Source organism: Typopeltis vanoorti, chromosome 17 (genome assembly GCF_054136105.1).
Source record: "Typopeltis vanoorti isolate ZY-2024b chromosome 17, IOZ_Tvanoo_1.0, whole genome shotgun sequence".
In the NCBI taxonomy this organism is placed as follows: Eukaryota; Metazoa; Arthropoda; class Arachnida; order Uropygi; family Thelyphonidae; genus Typopeltis; species Typopeltis vanoorti.
The window spans coordinates 51,720,987-51,740,154 of record NC_143565.1 but is presented as its reverse complement, the minus strand read 5'-3'; the positions used below and the strand labels follow the sequence as shown (position 1 = coordinate 51,740,154).

The 19,168-nt window shown below is 35.4% G+C and overlaps 1 protein-coding gene across 4 annotated transcripts in view; it reads right to left on the bottom strand.

Annotated features, from left to right (window-relative positions):
• LOC150097387 (spectrin beta chain-like) overlaps positions 1-19,168 on the bottom strand; it is a 795,721-nt gene that overhangs the window by 390,358 nt on the left and 386,195 nt on the right. For all 4 annotated transcript variants that reach the window (XM_090407783.1, XM_090407784.1, XM_090407785.1 and 1 more), the window contains exons 20-21: positions 18,111-18,239; positions 9,649-9,699 (exon numbers count right to left, since the gene is read on the bottom strand). In XM_090407783.1, the coding sequence (XP_090263909.1) occupies positions 9,649-9,699; positions 18,111-18,239 (180 nt within the window). The remainder of the gene's footprint in view (positions 1-9,648; positions 9,700-18,110; positions 18,240-19,168) is intronic.

Genomic DNA, 19,168 nt, shown 5'->3' with positions numbered 1-19,168 from the left:
CATATATAAAAAGGGAAATAAAACTGAATGGGAAAATTACAGAGGAATTTCTCTACTGAGTGTTCCTGGTAAAATTTATGCAAGCATATTTGAGAAACAGTTAAGAAGGATTGTGGAAAGGGAAGCTTGGTGACAAACAAGCTGGATTCAAGCCAAATAGAGATTGTCAAGATCAGATTTCCAGTTTACAACAAACAGTTGAGAAATCATGGGAATATAACAAAGATTTGTATTTAAGTTTTATAAATCTGGAAAAGGCATATGACAAGATACCAAGAGAAAAGCTATTCAAAACACTACAGCTGTATGGTGTCAATGTAGCATTATATCAAGCAATACTTAGTCTTTATTTGAGTTGTAAGTCAGCAGTTATAATTGAAGGAAGTACAGGAAGATGGTTTAATGTTGAATCTGGTGTCAGACAAGATGTACATTATCCTCTCTGTTAATTCATTATCTATATGGATCATATTATGAAGGAAATTGTTATTAAACCTGATATCAAAACTGGAGATGTTAATCTCAGCTCTTTGCTTTATGCGGACGATGTTATACTTCTAAATAAATCGGCTACAAGTATGCAAGATTCCTTGACTACATTGAATAACTGTTGTACTAGATATGGCATGAAGGTCAGCAATAACAAGACAAAGATAATGAAAATAGGTAGAATCGTTGAAAATGTCAACTACGTTGTGAACGGATAACCTGTGGAACAAATAAAACATTTTAGGTACTTTGGCACAATTTTTAGTGAAGGTGGTAAATTAAATATAGAAATAGACAACAGAATCAACAAAGCTGGTATGGTAGGAAGTCAACTGAATAAATTTATATGGAATAAGAGAAAAATTCATTAAAACACTAAATTAGCCGTATAAAAGAATAACCAATTTTAACTTATGGATCTGAGAGTTAGGCGCATGAACAGATGGCATCAATGGCAATATCATATAAAAAACGAGGATATTAGGAAAGAACTTGCCATCGTTAGCTTCCAGGAGTGCATTATCAGAGCTAATCTGAGTTGGTCATCATCAAATTCCTGACGTGTACCCTCAAGGGGTGTACAGGATATGATAGTACTACATGAAAAATTTACATCATTACTAACTTCCTATCTATAATTTTCCTCCAAATCAGTCTGTTACTTGTCAAGACCCCAACATTATTAGATCTTATATTTCTATCATCTAAGGGACTTTGTACCGTATCAATCCACCTATATCTTGATCTTCCTCTGGGTCATTTTCCTGCCATCTATTGGCTTATTGGCTTAAACCAATATACAAAATGATGGTATCTGAGGTGGTATGGTCACTTAAACAGAATGGGAGAGGAAAGATTAGCAAAACAAAGTTTTCTCTGCAGGTCGGCAAGAAAAAGACCCAGAGGAAGATCAAGATATATGTGGATTGATATGGTACAAAGTGCCTTAGACAGTAGAAATATAAGATCCAATAATGTTGGAGTATTGACAAGTAGCAGACTGATTTGGAGGAAAATTGTAGATAGGAAGTCAGTAACGATGTAAATTTTTCATGTAGTACTATCATATGCTGTACATCCTTTGAGGGTACATGGCAGGAATTTGATAATGATGATGGAAACAGAAACAATGCTAAGCACTTTTGTGAGAATTGCAAAGAGTCTTCAGCAATGTTGTTATATATCTAATAATCATGACAGATCATAAATAGGTTGAGCCCCTAAGAAGAAAAATTATAAACTGAGGTGTGATATTTGATTTGAATCAGTATGATAGATACAAAAGAAATATCACTGGCATGGTTGGCTAAGTTAGTTAGCATAACCAGTATATTCAACCAACAGGCTGCTAGTTTGAATTCAGCTGTTGACATGGATACTTACGAATGTTAAGAAGATAATTTTCACTGCATCGTGTGAGACCACTACTCTACTTACTGAAGCAGCATCTATGTTTGGTCTCTAGAGCAAAATTTCAGGATTATTTTTAAAAAAACTCACTTGCTGTACTAATCTACTACATATGTACAACCCTTTCATGGTTGAAAGGACCAAAAAATGAAAAATAAAAATAAATAAATAAAGTAAAATGACATAAATAAATAACAGGCTACTCTGGTTGGCTGAATGAATATCACATTTTCTCTCTCTCTCCAAACAGCAGGATGGAAATTTCGACCCCACTGTGAATTGCAAATGCTTGTGATCATTAGTGTGAGACTAGTTTATCTGGATGCCTGAAATGGCTTGTAAGGTCTCAGAAACAAGGGGGTTTCCAGATTATCTAACCCAAAGTCCATCCACATTACTGACAGAATGATAGCTTGGAGTCTTTTGTAGGTGTAAACACAAATGATCATTCTTGTTTATCACAAGCAACAATGATCACTAGTTACACAAAATCATGAAGAATGTATTGTAAATAATAATATAAAATAATGTAAATAAATAATATATTTTAAAGTCACAAAACCTCACTAATGCACTACTGTTAGCATCTCTAATATTTTATGGAATACAACATACAAAACATATTCATCTGTTCTACATGCAAGTGTTAGATGTTAATGTTACATTAATGCATATAAGACAACTTAATCTTTTTAAATATTTTATAGCATCTATGTATATTTATTAGAGAAGTAAAATGAAAATCAGCTTAGCAAGCAAGAATGAGATCTACTATACCATCTACTCTCACTATATGAAATTCATGGGTACCACACAAATAGTTTGTTTTAGGGATAATTTACTACAGTAAATTTTCTTTAGAACAGCACTGTGCTGAGGAAACTCTCATAAATTATACTTGACAAGAAATTATAGTCGATCTGGTTGGCTGAGTGGTTAGCATATCTGATCTTCAGTCAAGAGGCTGCAGGTTCAAATTCCACCATGGACATTTTGTGATTTCATATGGATGTTTGTGATTTTCCCTATGTGTGGAAAGAGAATCTGCATCCCTAACACTTTTTCTAGCAGATGACTTCACTCCCAAACTCCATGGGGTACAGGAGGGACTATATGGCATCCAGTGATGCCAAATGTGAATAACTAAGAAATTATAATTCTTGTTTTAATCTTTACTAAAGTGTTACAGAGACTATTGACAGTATCAAGTTGCCTTAATATCCCATAATGCCCAGCATTTAATGCCCTTTTATATAGTGTATAATGTCATGCATTACAAAAGGAATCACTACTAGACCATTTTTAACCTTAAAGGAAGTGTGTGTGTGGGGGGGGGGGGGGAGAGTATCATAGTTGTAGAGTAGTAGTTGGAAAAAAAATTTTTTTAGAATCAGCAGCAAATTAAAAAAAAAAAACCAACCTAATCTAAATAAATATGGTTGTGTTAAACTTTTCAAGATTTGGGAAACTTTAATCCTTAAGCTTCCCACCCAACAGCTATGACTAGATGTTAGGTGGGAAGCCTAAGGATTAAATAAAGAATGAATGTGAAAAAATAACTCATGAACGCAAATGGTATGCAAGTGGCAGAGGCAGAAGAGACTGTTCCACTACTGAGTGTCCATTTTGCTAAAAACTATCAATGTGGTGCATGCAACGTGGAGTTTAAAGCTAACTCTACACTGGAGTAAGTGTTATATAAAATGTTCGGTATTCTATATTATCCTACTTTGTTTTTATTTACTTATTTGGAATGGATGACCTTAACTCGGCTGCCGCCGCCATCTATCTATTTCTACTATATCTTATTTCCCATGATCTATAGTCTAACAAATTTATTTGTTTTATGACTGCGCCAGTTAGACCATATATTGAATGTGAGATTATAAGATCTTAAATCAAAGACAAAGCAGATATCGTTTATATTCCCCACTTATATATCCTTACTTGAAACTAATCCTGGCTTAATTATAAATACCATAAACTTTATCTTATGAAGGTTCGAATTTTTTAGGATAGTGCATTGACAGAATCAATCCAATGTGTTGTTCACAAATCAATTAAGTCAAAAGGAAATATTTACAGAATGATTCACATATGTAAACAATGTCGCTACAATTCTCTTGATAGTCTCAATTCTTTCTAATCTAACCTTAGTTCTAAGCTAATTCACAATCTAGCATAACATTAACTGAATATAAGGCATACCTTGTTTAAGCCTAATTCAATATTAATATACATTATCTCATAAACACTTGACATACATGCTAGTTCAGTATTATAACTACTTACAATTCTCGTTCAGAACTGTCTTTCACGGTAACTTTTGTTTGCACTTAAGTCTTTCTCTTGTCTTTCTTTCTGTCTACCGCCTTGTTCCTGATTTTCCCGCTAATTTCTTCATTGTCCGAGTTGCCTATTATTCCTTGCTGTACAGGACGCTTACCTTGGCAGTAATGTACAGCTCTTTCCTTTCAAGATGATCGACACAATATTTCTCACGTGGCGATGGACCCAAGCAGAAGACTCAGAACCCAGGATGCTTCTCTTTTGATTTCTGACAGCAAACCTAGCATGCCGGTGTACCCAAGTAAGAGAAGGTTTGAGAACCCTAAGACAAACTTCCTTCTGTTTCAATTCCTAACAATAACCTCACGTGACTGTGGACCCAGGTAAGAGAAGGCTTAGAAAACCCGAAGACAAATTTCCACCTCGACGACCTGCCTTATATACGCTTGGACTTTCCTTGTGTGCATGCATGTGTCTCTCGAAAATGATCATGTATTGACCTTCAGACATGCTAATGTCATTCTTCGCATGTCTTTGGAATTCTCTATCCATGGCAATTCTTAGAATTCTTCACTATTTTTATAATTAGACTTACTGATTTAACATGAGTTAATATCGTTACATGATGATGTCATGAACCACATTTAACAAAGGTTTATTACAAGATTCTAATCTAATCCTGTGGCCTCCTCTTTTAAGAGGGTTGCAGCTGATGAACAGTCCACTTCCATGCCTCTCTATCTCTTGCTTCTGTAAGACGCTTGTCCGTCCAGTCTTTGATGCTATCTTTCCATTGCAGTTGGGGTCTTCCTCTCCTTCCCTCCACCATCACCTGCAATATTATTCTGGGGATCTCTCCAGAAGAACCTCTCATCAAATGTCCTGCAAACGGTACTTTTCTTCTTTGGATATATACAGTCCCTTTCACCTTGAATCTCTTAAGAACTTTTTAAGAATTTTTTTCATTGCTCACTCTTTCAGTCCAGCTGATACGATCCATAAAAATGATATGTGACATTTTTCTCAAGCACCACATTTCAAATGCATTCAATCGGTCACTCATCTCCTTATTGATCCAGGACTCGCATCCATACGTCCCCACACTCCAGATCATTGTCTTGAGGATTCTTGCTTTTAACTGTTTGTTCAGATTTCAGATTTCAGTTCAGATTTTTGATATATTTGGAAAAATGCTGCTTTTGCTTTTTTAATTCTGTTTTTAATTTCATAATTAGATCTATTGTCATCTGTTATCCAACTCCCAAGGTATTCAAAACTTTTTACATTCTCTATTCTTTGTCCATTCAAAGTGATTTCCATCCCATCATTTCCTTTCCATGAAATCTTCATCACTTTTGTCTTCTGAACATTTATTTTCATTTTATATCTCTCGTTTCCACTGTTCAGTCTATTCAAAATTCTTTGCAAACCTTTCTCTGTTTTGCTCATAAGTACAATATCATCTGCATATCTTATATTATTTATCAGATGTCCATTTATCTTTATTCCATCCTTCAGATTTTCCAAGGCTTCCCTCATCATCCATTCAGTATAGACATTAAAAAGGAGTGAGGACATCCTACACCCTTCCCTCACATCCTATCTTATGGGGATCCATTCAGTATCCTCTCCTTCAAATCTAACCCTTGTTTCTTAAAAATTATCAGAACAACAGTCTGATAATTTTTTCATCTATTCCTATTTTATGCACAATATCAAATAAAACGGAGTGATTAACATTATTGAAAGCTTTTTTGTAATCCACAAAGCATAGATATAAATCTTTATTGCAGTCGATAATACTTTCTCCCAATTACAAGATTATTACAGAAATTAATCTTTAAGTACATTCTCCTAAACAAAAAAACGTAAAAACGAACATAAGTTAGAAAGTCACATATCCTGAGAAATTTTACAAAAGAAACTCAGGTGTATAAGGAGGTACTAGAGCTGCTGCATAAACTGAATATGAATCCTGCAATAGTGACTAACTGAATATCAGTACTAATGCTTAAAGAGATCTCAGATGAACTGGCTGTTCCTTTGACCTAGCTGTATAATTTGAGTAATAGCACACAGAAGATGCTATAGGAGTGGAAAGAACATGATAATCCCATTGCACAAGGGAGAGGATAAAGACTGGTGTAACAACTATAGACCTATCAGTGTCTGTGGAATGGATTTTGGCAAAGTTGTTAAGAACTTGCATACAGAAATGGATTCACAGAGAATCTGTACTCTGCAATGTACAGCATGGATTTACTAAGGGAAAGTCATGTTTTATCAACTTGCTTGCATTTTATAATGATGTTACTGTTGAGTTAGACAAATGGAATGAATACATCATAAAAGATTGTTAAAGATGATATCAGGACATCATGTTGGAGGTTTAACGGAATATTTTCAGCACTGGGAAAGGATTAAAACTAATTTTAATGCTTCCAATATTTTGTCTGTCACTGAGACATCTTCAGGGATTACAAATAACTAATATTATTAATAAATACAAATACAAATAAGACTACAATACATTATAGAGGAATAGCAACTTCCTTATCTCTACATGTTAATGTGTTCTTCAACAGCCAAGTAATCTTATGGGCTACCCTAGCAACCCTTAGTCCTGTAAACTTTATCTCTCTGTCTACTACCTGTAAATCTCTAGCTTCATCTATTTCCTGAAGTACAGTTCCATCACTGCAGTACACAGCATCTAGTCTATTATCCCAAAATGCATAATTTTACATTTCTCCACATTAAACTGACACACATTATCTTTTGCTCATACTCACAGTCTATTTAAATTGCTCTGCAAGCTCTCCACACTCTCCACATTGCCTTGATTAACTGTTACTCTACCTAATCCTGCATCATCAGCAAACAACTGAATATTTCCTTTCAGGTTATTTCCTAAATCATTTATGTACAAATTAAACAGTAATGGTTTCAGAACTGAACCTTGTGGCACACCACTAGTCAGTTGTTTTTGCCTTGATTCTGCCCCTCCATAAAAAAGAAACTATAAAATAAATCAGCTAACACCTTTTATTCCCTTATAGGGAGTAGGCGAGGCCTTTATACCCTATCTAACTTTTGGAGACTGAGTGGGCAGTTCAATCTCCACCAGTAGCCAATTAAACAACTATTTAAACACATTAAAAAGCACTCAAAGAAGTGGTCCTTAATGGAACTACTGCCAAATTTATTGAAATCCTTGTAGGAAATTGCCAAAATCATGAGTTCAAAGTGTTGTTTTAATTTCAGAAGTATTCTGAACTATTACAACTCTGAAAGTTCATATGAAGATGACTTTTTCTTGGAATAGGGACAATGAAAAAATTTCTCTGTAATGAAATTAACAGAAAATATTATATTACAGGTATCCCATCGATTTTCTGGTAACAGATGGTCTAGCACCTCCTTTAGTGCAGACAAAATTATGAGAACACGCTTAAAATTCCTGCAAGCACCTGTTCACCTAGTTCATTACCACTACACATTCGCTTAAATAATTAAGCACATTCTCACTTGATTGGTGTCAGTGCAACTGTAGTGAAGGATGGCTTTATAGGTTTAAAAAGTATAATGGAATTTCTGTCCATAAAATTTGTTGTGAAAAATGGTCTACAGCCAAAGAGCTATCCAATATGTGGATGAATTTGGCAAATTTATAGCCTGATGAGAGCCTCAGTCCCAGCATGTGTATTAATGTTGATAAAGCTGCATTATATTTGCATTGCATACTGCAAAGAATATTAACAGCAGAGGGTGAAGAAAGGCCTGCAGAATTCAGACAATGTAAGGATAGAATTACTATCCTAGGATGCTCAAACGAATTCAGCAGGCAGGGAGGTACAGATATAAGTCACCGGTAGTAGTAAAAACTAAATTAGACCCTTGGACATGCACTTAAATTTACTGTAAGTTACAGTGCAAAAAATTGGATGGATTGTCACAGAGATTATGTTACAATAGTTCAAAGACACTAAAGCTCTATCTCACTGCACATCTGTAAGTCTTTTGCAAAATGGCAAAAATCTCATTCTTGACAACTATTCAACTTACTCTAGAACTGAACTTCTGTGTAATAAATGCATTTATGCAGTGTGTTTACCACCAACTGTACATTCATTACTAACCCCAAGACCAAGGAATGTTATACTCTGTGAAGGTTTAGTATTGCTCACTTTTAATGAAATATTTGTCAGATGTAAATGTTGCAAGCTTGTAGATATATTTATTGAAGAATTTAAGATGAAATAAGTGCTTTGGTTCCTTGCTAATGACTGGGAGAAAGTGTAGGTATCAACAGTAAAGAAATGCTCTAACATATATGCTGGCCTATCTTGGCATTTGATAATTCTCCTGATGAAAACATTGGTAATGATTTTACAGGATTTAATGTTTAAATAAATTATAATACAGAAATTAACTCACGTAAAATATTATTTATTAGTATAATTTTCGCCTGAGTATCAAATGCATCTTCGGTACAAAGCTAACTGAACAATAACTGACAATTTGAAAAGGCTCCACCTAAGTAGCTAATGTAAGATAACTAAAAAAGGTCATTAAATTAGCAGATAAAATCTTTGCACCACTTTGAAGTCATGTGCATAAAACAGCATTCTCCTCAGTACAAACTCTATCCTTTTGACCCATTTAGGAGTGTTTAGTGGGTTCACAACTTAGCCCTACTATGCACAGACTGGAAGCACTGGTAACATCCACCATAAAAAACAGCACTATCAATATGACCATTTGAGATTAGCAGATGCCCAGTCCTTCAGACAGGATTAAATGGAAGGAAATTAGTGCTACATAGAAAACATTATGAATCTGAAATACTATTTTTTTTTTTAGTCAGAATCAGCAATTAAATCCTCAGATATTGATATTTCGGACTGCTGATAAACAGTTACATTAATTATTACCAATAATTAGGAAATGATCATTTCAATATCACCTATAACTCAACTATTGTATACTTCAAACCCAGCACTAGATGGTATCATCATGAGAGGATACTGGTTTTTTTGTCTATTTAAATTTTGAACTATTTTTTGCAGTCAATAAACTGTTAGAACCTTGCGTTCTATAATAGCTTTTTTTTTGTGTGTGTGTGAGAGAGAGAGAGAGAGAGATGCTGCTGTGAAATCCAGAAATACTGGCATAGCATAATAAAGGATCACATTCATTTTGTTCTTGTGGTGTTGAAAGTCCATGTCATATGAAACAGAGGAGACAAATGGTGCCAAATAATATTCCTGCTAATGTCAGCTGGACAAAAAGATTTATCCCCTTGTCAGTTAGGAAAAAGATGGGTCTACATGCTATCATATTAATTTTATTATAATTAATTATAATTTATGAATTTTACTATAAATTAAAAAATAATTACATACACCAAAGCAAAAATGCTGTTTAAAAAATAATAATAATTGATCAAAAAGCCTCTACCTCAGGATGCTCATTTTGAATCTTTTCAGCTTCTTGTTCCAGTGAATCCAGCTAAAATAAATCATTTTAATAATAATAAACCCAAGCTATTTCTAATATAACACATGGAAAAGGACAATACTAATTTACAAAATTTACTTCATTTTCATTTAAAGTAATATACAAATGTACTGCAAATTACTCATCTCCTAAAAATATTTTATGAAATAAAATGTAATTTTTATTATTAAAATAATAAACAAATGAAGTACAACTGATATGTAAACAGATAATTATATGCTGGTAGGTGGTCAATCCTAGAGTCTAATGGTATAAATAATTTAGAATTTACATAAAATGATATTTAAAATATCTTGGCTGTAGTTATTAATTTTTTCAGGGTAGAAATATTTTAAATACTAAACATAAAAGTATAGATAAATAAAAATATCAATCATGAAATATATTAGTACAGTTTAAAGATAACATAAGTATTACAACTGTTGTAATCTTAACTGAATCAATAGGGTTCGGTTCAAGGAAGTTGCTACACATCTAAACACTTTAGTTCAGATGTATAACAACAATTTTAAAAATATGCACAGCTCAATCACCAAACAGAATGCTCTTTGGAAGGAAAGATCTGAGTAAGAATTCATCTAGAATAAAAGAAACCTTTATAAACAAGTTTTTAGTTGCAAGAGACCAGTCTCATATGGAGGTGGAAGGAAAGGATTTTGTTCCCAGAAACTTAGATTTATAATTCATTCCAAAGAACTGCAATTAGCAAACACAGCAAATAGGGTGAATCACTCACCTTATCTCAAAATTGAGTAGGATCATATGAAGTCAAGTTACTTGGCTGTGACAGGCCATTGTTTATTTTTAATTGCCCTGATGTTTATGTTGCTGATCTAATTTTTTTTATAGGGCATAACATATATTCTAGTAGTAAGACTTATACGTTGGTTAGACCTAACTGGTAATTAATTTACGGAATTAACAACGCAGATAAAGTATATTAATTAAAGATAACTTTAATGAATCACTTCTATATTTTTGTGGGGCGGAGTTTAAGGCTTTCTCTTCAAATGTCTCCATAAAGAAATTGGCCAAGGGTGGGGAAAGTGGAAAGTGGGGAAAGTGGTGAAAATTGTCTGACGTTCCTAAAACGCTGCCGGGATAACAAAGTGATCCCCAACTGTGTCAAATTGAAGCACCGTTTTACTTCCGAGAAAGCTCTACGCATTTATAACCGCACTAGCTTCGCCCTGTTAAGAGAACAAATTACCGCGACGCGCGTTCTCCTTGCCGACGAAAACAAAACCTTACGGGCGCTAGAGGAAGAGCTTTCTAACACACTCGGCCTTGATCTATGGTCTATACTTCATGACATCTCATGCACATCAGCAAGAAAGGAATTCGAAAAAATACGTAGTCGGCACGTGAAAAAATACGAAAACCTGACAAAGACTTCTACTTCTGTACCCCAGCCATCACTTAACACAGTAGTCAACCTCTCGTCGGCAGTTTTAAAGCCTGAAGTACTCACCGCACTTTCACGTGGTCACAATTTCGCCATAGCTCCTAAAAGGATACCTGCTGAAGAAATCATGATCCAAATAGAGCGTGGAATTCGCAACCTGCCTAACCATATCACCAACAACGTGAGACTGGATGTAGTCGGTGTTCTCACTAAAGCCAAACCTCCAAAATCCAACTTATCCAAAAACGAATATACAGCCCTACAAGAATTAAAAAACAACAAAAAAATAGTAATCACCAAAGCTGATAAGGGAAGCGCCACTGTGGTACTCAATCAAAAAGACTACAAAGGTAAACTAAATTCTTTAATACGAGACCGTACTACTTACCTCCCCTATTACCTATATAATCCGACCAGCTCTCAGATTAGAACTATCCACAGACTCCTTAAGAAAGTCACTTCTTGGCCTGTGGAAGTCACCAACAAATTTAAACCTTATAACTCTAGATCCCCCCGATTATATGGACTCCCAAAAATACATAAACAAAATGTGCCATGGCTTCCCATAGTGGATGGCATTGATTCCCCCACATATAAATTAGCCAAACATTTAGCCAAAACGCTCACACACTACACTGGCAACACACCATCACACATAAAAAACTCAGCCCACTTTAAAGCCAGTATAGAAAACCTCACACTCCAACACATTGACATAATGGTCAGTTTTGACGTCTCCTCCCTATTCACTAATGTCCCACTCAAACAAAACCCTTGAGCTCATCCAAGCCAAGTTTCCTCCCGATATCTCAGCCCTATTTCAGTTCACAATGAACTCAGGCTATTTCGTTTGGCAAGGAAAGTTCTACAAACAGATAGAGGGGACAGCCATGGGTTCACCACTTTCCCCACCCTTGGCCAATTTCTTTATGGAGACATTTGAAGAGAAATCCTTAAACTCCGCCCCACAAAAACCCACTATTTGGCTTTGTTATGTGGATGATGTGTTTGCTATTTGGCCACATGGCTCAGACACACTCCACTCCTTCCTAACACACTTAAACAACCAACATCCCAGAGTCCAATTCACCTTAGAAAAAGAGGAAAACAACACCCTCCCCTTCCTAGACACTTTAATCACCCACCAGCTTGATGGATCTTTGGTTTTCTCTGTTTACAGAAAACCCACCCACACTGGCAGATACATTCACCAGCAATCCCCCCCCTCACACAACAATATGGGGTGATAAAAACACTATATAACAGGGCAAAATTAATCTGCTCAGATGACAAGGCCTTGACTATGGAACTAAACCACATCCTCAACACTTTCTTAGCCAATGGCTATAACCCCAAAAAAAATCCAAAAAATACTAAAACCTGTAAACCACAACCCCCCTCCACAATAAAGACTACACCAAGTCTATCACTATCCCCTACATCCAGGGCACCTCTGAAAAAATAACTAATATCCTCAAAAAATATGACCTTACTTCCTGTTACAGACCATATAAAAAGTTGGCATCCCTTATCCGCTCTACCAAAGACCAACCACTTCCCCTAGACCTACCTGGTGTATACCAGGTCCCTTGCAGCTGCAAATTGTCCTACTTTGGCCAAACAGGCAGAACAACAAATATCAGGATTTCAGAACACCAAGACTACATGCCGCTCTGGGCTGGCAGACCATGCCTTAGATACCCACCATAAAATTCGTTGGAAGAAAACAAAAATAATCCATCGCAGCAAGTTTAAATATGAAAGATTATTCAAAGAATCTTCAGCAGCTCTAAAAAACGTTCCTAACCTCAAAAAATTTGGGTGCATGAAACTGCCCCAAATTTGGGAGACTTTCATTATGAGAACTTCAGCCCAACTGCCAAGACTACCAAACTAGCCCGCAAGAGGGCACCATTAGGACTTTAGGAACAAAATTAGTTTCTTACTTTCTTCCTCATTTGCTTTGTTAGTTCCTTAGTGCACATACCATATCTTTTGTTCCTGAAGATGGCAATGTGACATTGCCGAAATATAGAAGTGATTCATTAAAGTTATCTTTAATTAATATACTTTATATGCGTTGTTAATTCCGTAAATTAATTACCAGTTAGGCATAACATATACATTGTATCTGTCAAATCAGAAAAAATCTGCCTGGATGCATAATGCTCAGGGAGATTACTATTAATATATAATGATTGTACTAATTAAAATAATCAGGAAAGTTGATTAAGACATCATGAATGAGTGAATGAACAATACTCATACATAGGCATATGATCACTGCTCTATGGGAAGGAATGTATGAGATGAGATGAATATGACCTAAATGGAGATGAACAAACACAACTTCCTTTCTATGAACTCTGCATTAACTCTGATTTGAATAAAGTTTAACTTCAGGATTAATCTGGCAAAGCTTGTTGTTCTATGCCCTGTTTGCCACTTGGATATTAATTTCAGTATTCTAATCTGTCTGTGATCTGTGTATAGGATAAGAGAATAATGTTATCGTTATTCAATGTTATCAAGACGCAAACTTGACTTGTTTGTCTGTTTGCTTAATTGGGAAAATGGAGTAAAACCAGGTTTAAAATAGCTTGGTATCTTTAACATTTATTATACCCAAGGTAAAATACTTTCTACATTTATATCTCCTCCTGAGATTTTTATTTAATAAGACCTTATGGTAACTTGTTCAGGTAAAAAAGCTCTGTATTACTAAAATCTTGATATTTCTAGCCTGGCTCCCACTGATGAGACCTCAATAAAGGTCAAAACCGGTCTGGATAGTGGCCCCTTGCCTTTAATACAAAGCATCATACATCTCCTCCAGGAGATGTGCTTTGCATTAAGGGTAAATATTAAGATTAGTGATCAGAGCTTATTCTACTTTTACCATGAGTTGCCTTGGTCTTGCACTACGTGCAGGATCAGCTAGACTTGCAACACTTGCAGGTGCAAACTTGACTTGTTTGTCTGTTTGCTTACTTGGGAAAATGGAGTAAAACCAGTAAAACCAGGTTTAAAATAGCTTGGTATCTTTAACATATATATGTAAATTCATCCTTATTCATGGACAATAAATGACGGGAAATGAAGCAAACTACAAGTTTTAGTTTTCTGAAGTGTAAAACTGAAGGTAAGGGACCAGAAAATATTAAAAACACAGGAGTTCTATTGTGCCATCAACTAAAAACAATCAAGACAAATGGCTCAAGGAATTCAAGTGATCATGCTACAAAAACGAAGTTGCATTCTGTAATGTATAGAAAATCTTCTGACAAACTGCCGACAGAAACTCTACTTTACTACAAGCTTTTTGAGGCCTTTTTTTTAAAGTGGAGATTTAGATTTCATGGCACATTTGATTTTCACAAAAAAAAAAAATAAAAATAAAAATAAAAGCTGTGACACGGACTTACAGACTGCAACACCAACTGCTTTCCAAAAGACGATGTATTCTAAAATGTTTAAACACCTGCAGTGCTTTTTTCATACAACTGATTATAAAGCTAAATAAAATAAACCATTTACTATTTTCAAAAAGTTATTGGCCCATTAGTAGAACAGTATTAAAATGACATATAATGTAAAGAATTTGTCGATTACTTCTGATGTTGTTAAACAAAAATTAGCTGAGAAAAATGAAAATGAAATCAGTCTCCATTAGTGAATCCTCTTCTAGATACTTCATATATCTCAAATGAGAAAATCATCCATTATGAGATGCATAAATAAAAATCAGAAGCATTTGTTTACATAATTTCTCTCCAAAACTCAGCTGCATGTACTTTGATAGATGCGAGAGAGTAGAGTGACATGAACAAGTTCTTCTTGTCACTAAAGACTAGTAATTGATTATCAGGCAGTGGAGCCAAAGGAGCCTGTATCATACTGCTGAAAACACAATAGGGCAGTAGACAAAATTAAAGAAACATGCCAGATCTCAAATTTTATTGCATGTAATTTGAATTTACTTTTTTTAAATTCAATACCAGATCTTTTTGTTGCTGAAATTTAAACGATGGTTACACAGGCAATATTAACAAAAGTATTTGGACACCTTATTTACTACCATCATGCAAATTTCAGATCCTACCAAGTGTGAATATTCAGGGATATTCAGGAAGTGTCTCCGTAAGTCTAGTAATAAAATGTGGGTGTGCTGTGTGTTTTACACTGTACTTGATGTCATGATGCCATGTTCAGCTGATCTAACAGACTTCCATACATGGAGATGGTATTTGGATGTCGCATCAGTGGTCTTTCTGTCCTTGACACTGCTACCCATCTCAGCATACTGAAATACACCACTGTTTATGTCATTCATAAATGGAAAGTTGATGGTGCATTTGTGGAGTTCTATTGTGTGGAGTAGTTCGGTACATTGAAATATCATGAGGAAAGAGCATTACATAAGATTTCTAGGGAATCCCTGAACCCATTCACAGTTTCATGATCACAGTTAGTAGTGATAATGCACTTTGTCACTACTAATATGTAAACCAAGAGTTACATAATGATAATGAACTGAACTGTATATAAATTTCGGTGTAAATACTCTTCCTTTGTGAAATTATAGGAAACATGATAAATTGTGTTATTTAAATTAAAATTACTTTTATTATTAATGGTAATATGACAATTATGTCTTGCTGTTTGACTTTGAGGCAATTTTTACCTTACCAGTTGATTAATTGGTTATATAAGTTAGAGTTGTAATGTCAACTTTCTTAACCAATTTCAACTTGAATAAGTCTGTACTGTCATAAAATTACACAGCCTTGCCATAAATACTGTTACAACTTCTGCACATCACCACACAGCCCACAGAATTGCATGAGCCTGATTCCATTAGTGGCACTTTGCACAGCCAACATGTGTGTTTATCAAGAGAGAGGTATCTAGCTGTACAGGTTAACATGCAGTGGGGAGATTATGAGAATCGTGTACCTGTGTTGGCACTTCACAAGGTTGGAATGCAATCCTGTTATTTTCAACACACTAAAAACACTCAGGATCAGTGTGATCATCGTGCTTATGGATATTAACTGTTATAATGCTACAGTAGAAGATGCATCTGACCACAAAAAACAGGTCAACCATGCTGTGTAAGATTACAACCTGTGAGGACTGTGAAGGCACGCCTCCACCATAACCCTGTGAGAATGTGGAAAGTGATGTTGTGAGAGATGAATGTTTAGAATTGAACAATATCATTTGTACTAACCAATGACCTGGGGGAGGTGAGAGTCTATCATCATTCTACTGGACACTTCCTAACACCACAACTTATGCAGCAGACGGTGATAAAATCACTTCTCTGGAGGTATGCAAACAACAGATACTGAGATATACTCTTCACAGATGAGAAGATGTTCACCACTGACGAGTCGTTTAACTGCCATAAAGATCAGATGTGTGACCTAGTTGGTCACACAGCACATACCATAGCACCCAGGACTCAGAGAGGTCATCACCCCTGCATTCATATGATTTGGTGTGTGTGGGGGGGGGGGGGGCATTTCAAGGAGTACCAAGTTGCATTTCTGTGAGAAAGGTATCGAGACCCCCCCCCCCACAAAAATGCATCAAGATACCATGCCAGAACTGGTGGTACAGCCCATGACCAACATGTTTCATGGTAGGCAGTGAATCTTCCAACAGGACTCAGTTCCTGTACACAAGGTGAAAACCACACAACACTCATTGCAGGCGAATGTGCCTGACTGCATATCGCTCATTGGTCATAAGGAAGTCCCAATCTGAATCTGTTGGACTTCAAATTGTGGTTGGAGCTTGAGAGAGTAGACTGCAAGAAACAAGATCCCAGCAATGCCAGGCTGAAGGTGGATTTGGAGAGAGCAGAGGCAGCATTTCTGTTGAATCTTGTGCATGCCACCATTGAAATATGGCCTCACAGACTTCAGCGTGCGTGAAGGCAAAAGGGAAATATTTTGAACATTGAGTGCCGCTATATGTATGTTATATACAGTAAAACCCCTTTCTTACACTTTTCAGGGGACTGATGGAAAAAAGTGCAAATCGCAGGAAATGTAAAAAAAGATTAAAAAAGGCTAAAAGATGACTTACTGCTAGTATGTGAGTCTACATGCTAGATTACAAAATTTAATAACTGAAAATAAATGAATTTACAATGTACTTACATTTATCTATTTAAAAAAATCTTTAATTGTTGATTGTTTTTGCTTTTCGTTTTTTTTTTTTTTTTTTTTTGACTTAGCACCAGATTGCTTTGCATTGAGTTCAATGCTTGACCTGTTTTTTTCTATCGTGTTCAAAGTGGACACAGACAGTCCAAGATCTTATGCTAAATGCACACGTGTTCCGGCATGCCAATTTACACGTTGCAGAATTGCCATCTTTTCTTCTACCGAAATACATTTTCTGTCTTTTTTTCTCCATGTTACTAACATGGATAATCCACCACCGCAACTTGAAAGCAACTTTCACACGCACTAAATTACGTTGCAGAAATTCTGCAATATTAATTCGTACTGTGATGGAAAAATCACGGTATCGCTCATCACTACAGTACTGCTGCATGCGCGCAAGTCACCGTGATGGCGGAAGCGAAACTACAGCCGAAAGCAACGCCACCTGAGAACAGAAAAGCGCAGATTTCTGCTGAAATTGCTTCGAAAATCGGTATTGCCACCGAGAAAAAAAACGCAAATCACGGGAAATAACGGCATGTCAAATTGTTAATGGCGGGAAAACAATACAACGTGAGAATAAGCCTTAAGACGGGACCAACAGAAAATGACGTAAATGGCAGAAAAACGTAAATTGCGGGAATGTAAAAAGGGGTTTTTTACTGTATGTGGTTTGTATGTGCTGAAAGCTGTAAATGATTTATTGATAGATTAAAGGTTTATGTGCTGTTCAAATTGTAACAGTATTTATGGCTAGATAGGTATAATGTATTAGAGGTATTATCCTATATTTTCTGAAGAAAAAAAATTATGGTTACCTTGGCTTGTATGGCTGCAAGATCTCTTTCCATACCACTTAGTCGTCTTTGAAGGGTCATAATTCCAGTCAGATCATTTCCCAGTTCTTCAGTTGCTTGAAGAAGTTTTGTTTTTTCTTCAATCCATGTCTAAAACAAAATTAATGTTATAATAGTCACATTCCTCAGAATTCATTTATATTAAATAAATATAAATTCTCACATAAGGAAATAATCTCATACAACCTGAGATTGTTTCCTTGACTATAGTAAGGTTTTTGACTCTGTAGATCAATGTTTCTCAAAGTGTGGTACGAGTACCCCGCCCCCCCCACGGTATGAGGCAATTGTCAGCTATGCATCATTAATGCATGGAATCATTACCAAGAAGAAAAAAAAAAAAAAAAAAAGAATTAATTTAAACGTATATATTAAATTATACATATTGAGGGGGAAAAATATTACACACACCCACACACACACATATGAAAGAATGATCATTAACTCGGTTAACATACATATTTTTTAAAAAGAATTGAATGAACCCAGATTTAAGTAAAAAGGTTTTAATATAAAAACACGACTAGTTTCGGCTCATAACAGCCTTCATCAGGTGACATTATAAAAGAAAGAAAAAAGAAAAAACACTAAAACACTGACACTTAAATAAACTATGAACATCATAGAGAGTCTCTATACATAACTGACATTAAATTGTTGTGGTTGTATTTAAAGCTGTTCTTACATTTGTTGTATTGTTGGGAAAGTACGTGCTAGTAGCATCTCGTGAACGCCAGTACATGATTACGGCTGAATGACTATCTGGGAGGTTGTAGCTCAAGTTATTATTTAGATGAACAGGATTGAAGATGCTTTCCCTAGATTCTACAATTTTTCTCTCTAGTTCATCATTGCAATGGAAAATGTTAGTAGATTTTTCCCAGCAGACTTTGTGACTTTGGCTTTCATCATTAGGATTAGCCGAGAAAATGATATGACTTGATAATGCACTGGCTCGCTGTCTCTTGTAAGTAATGTCCCTCATGTGTTCTTCCATATGCAATTCAACAGATTTGTCT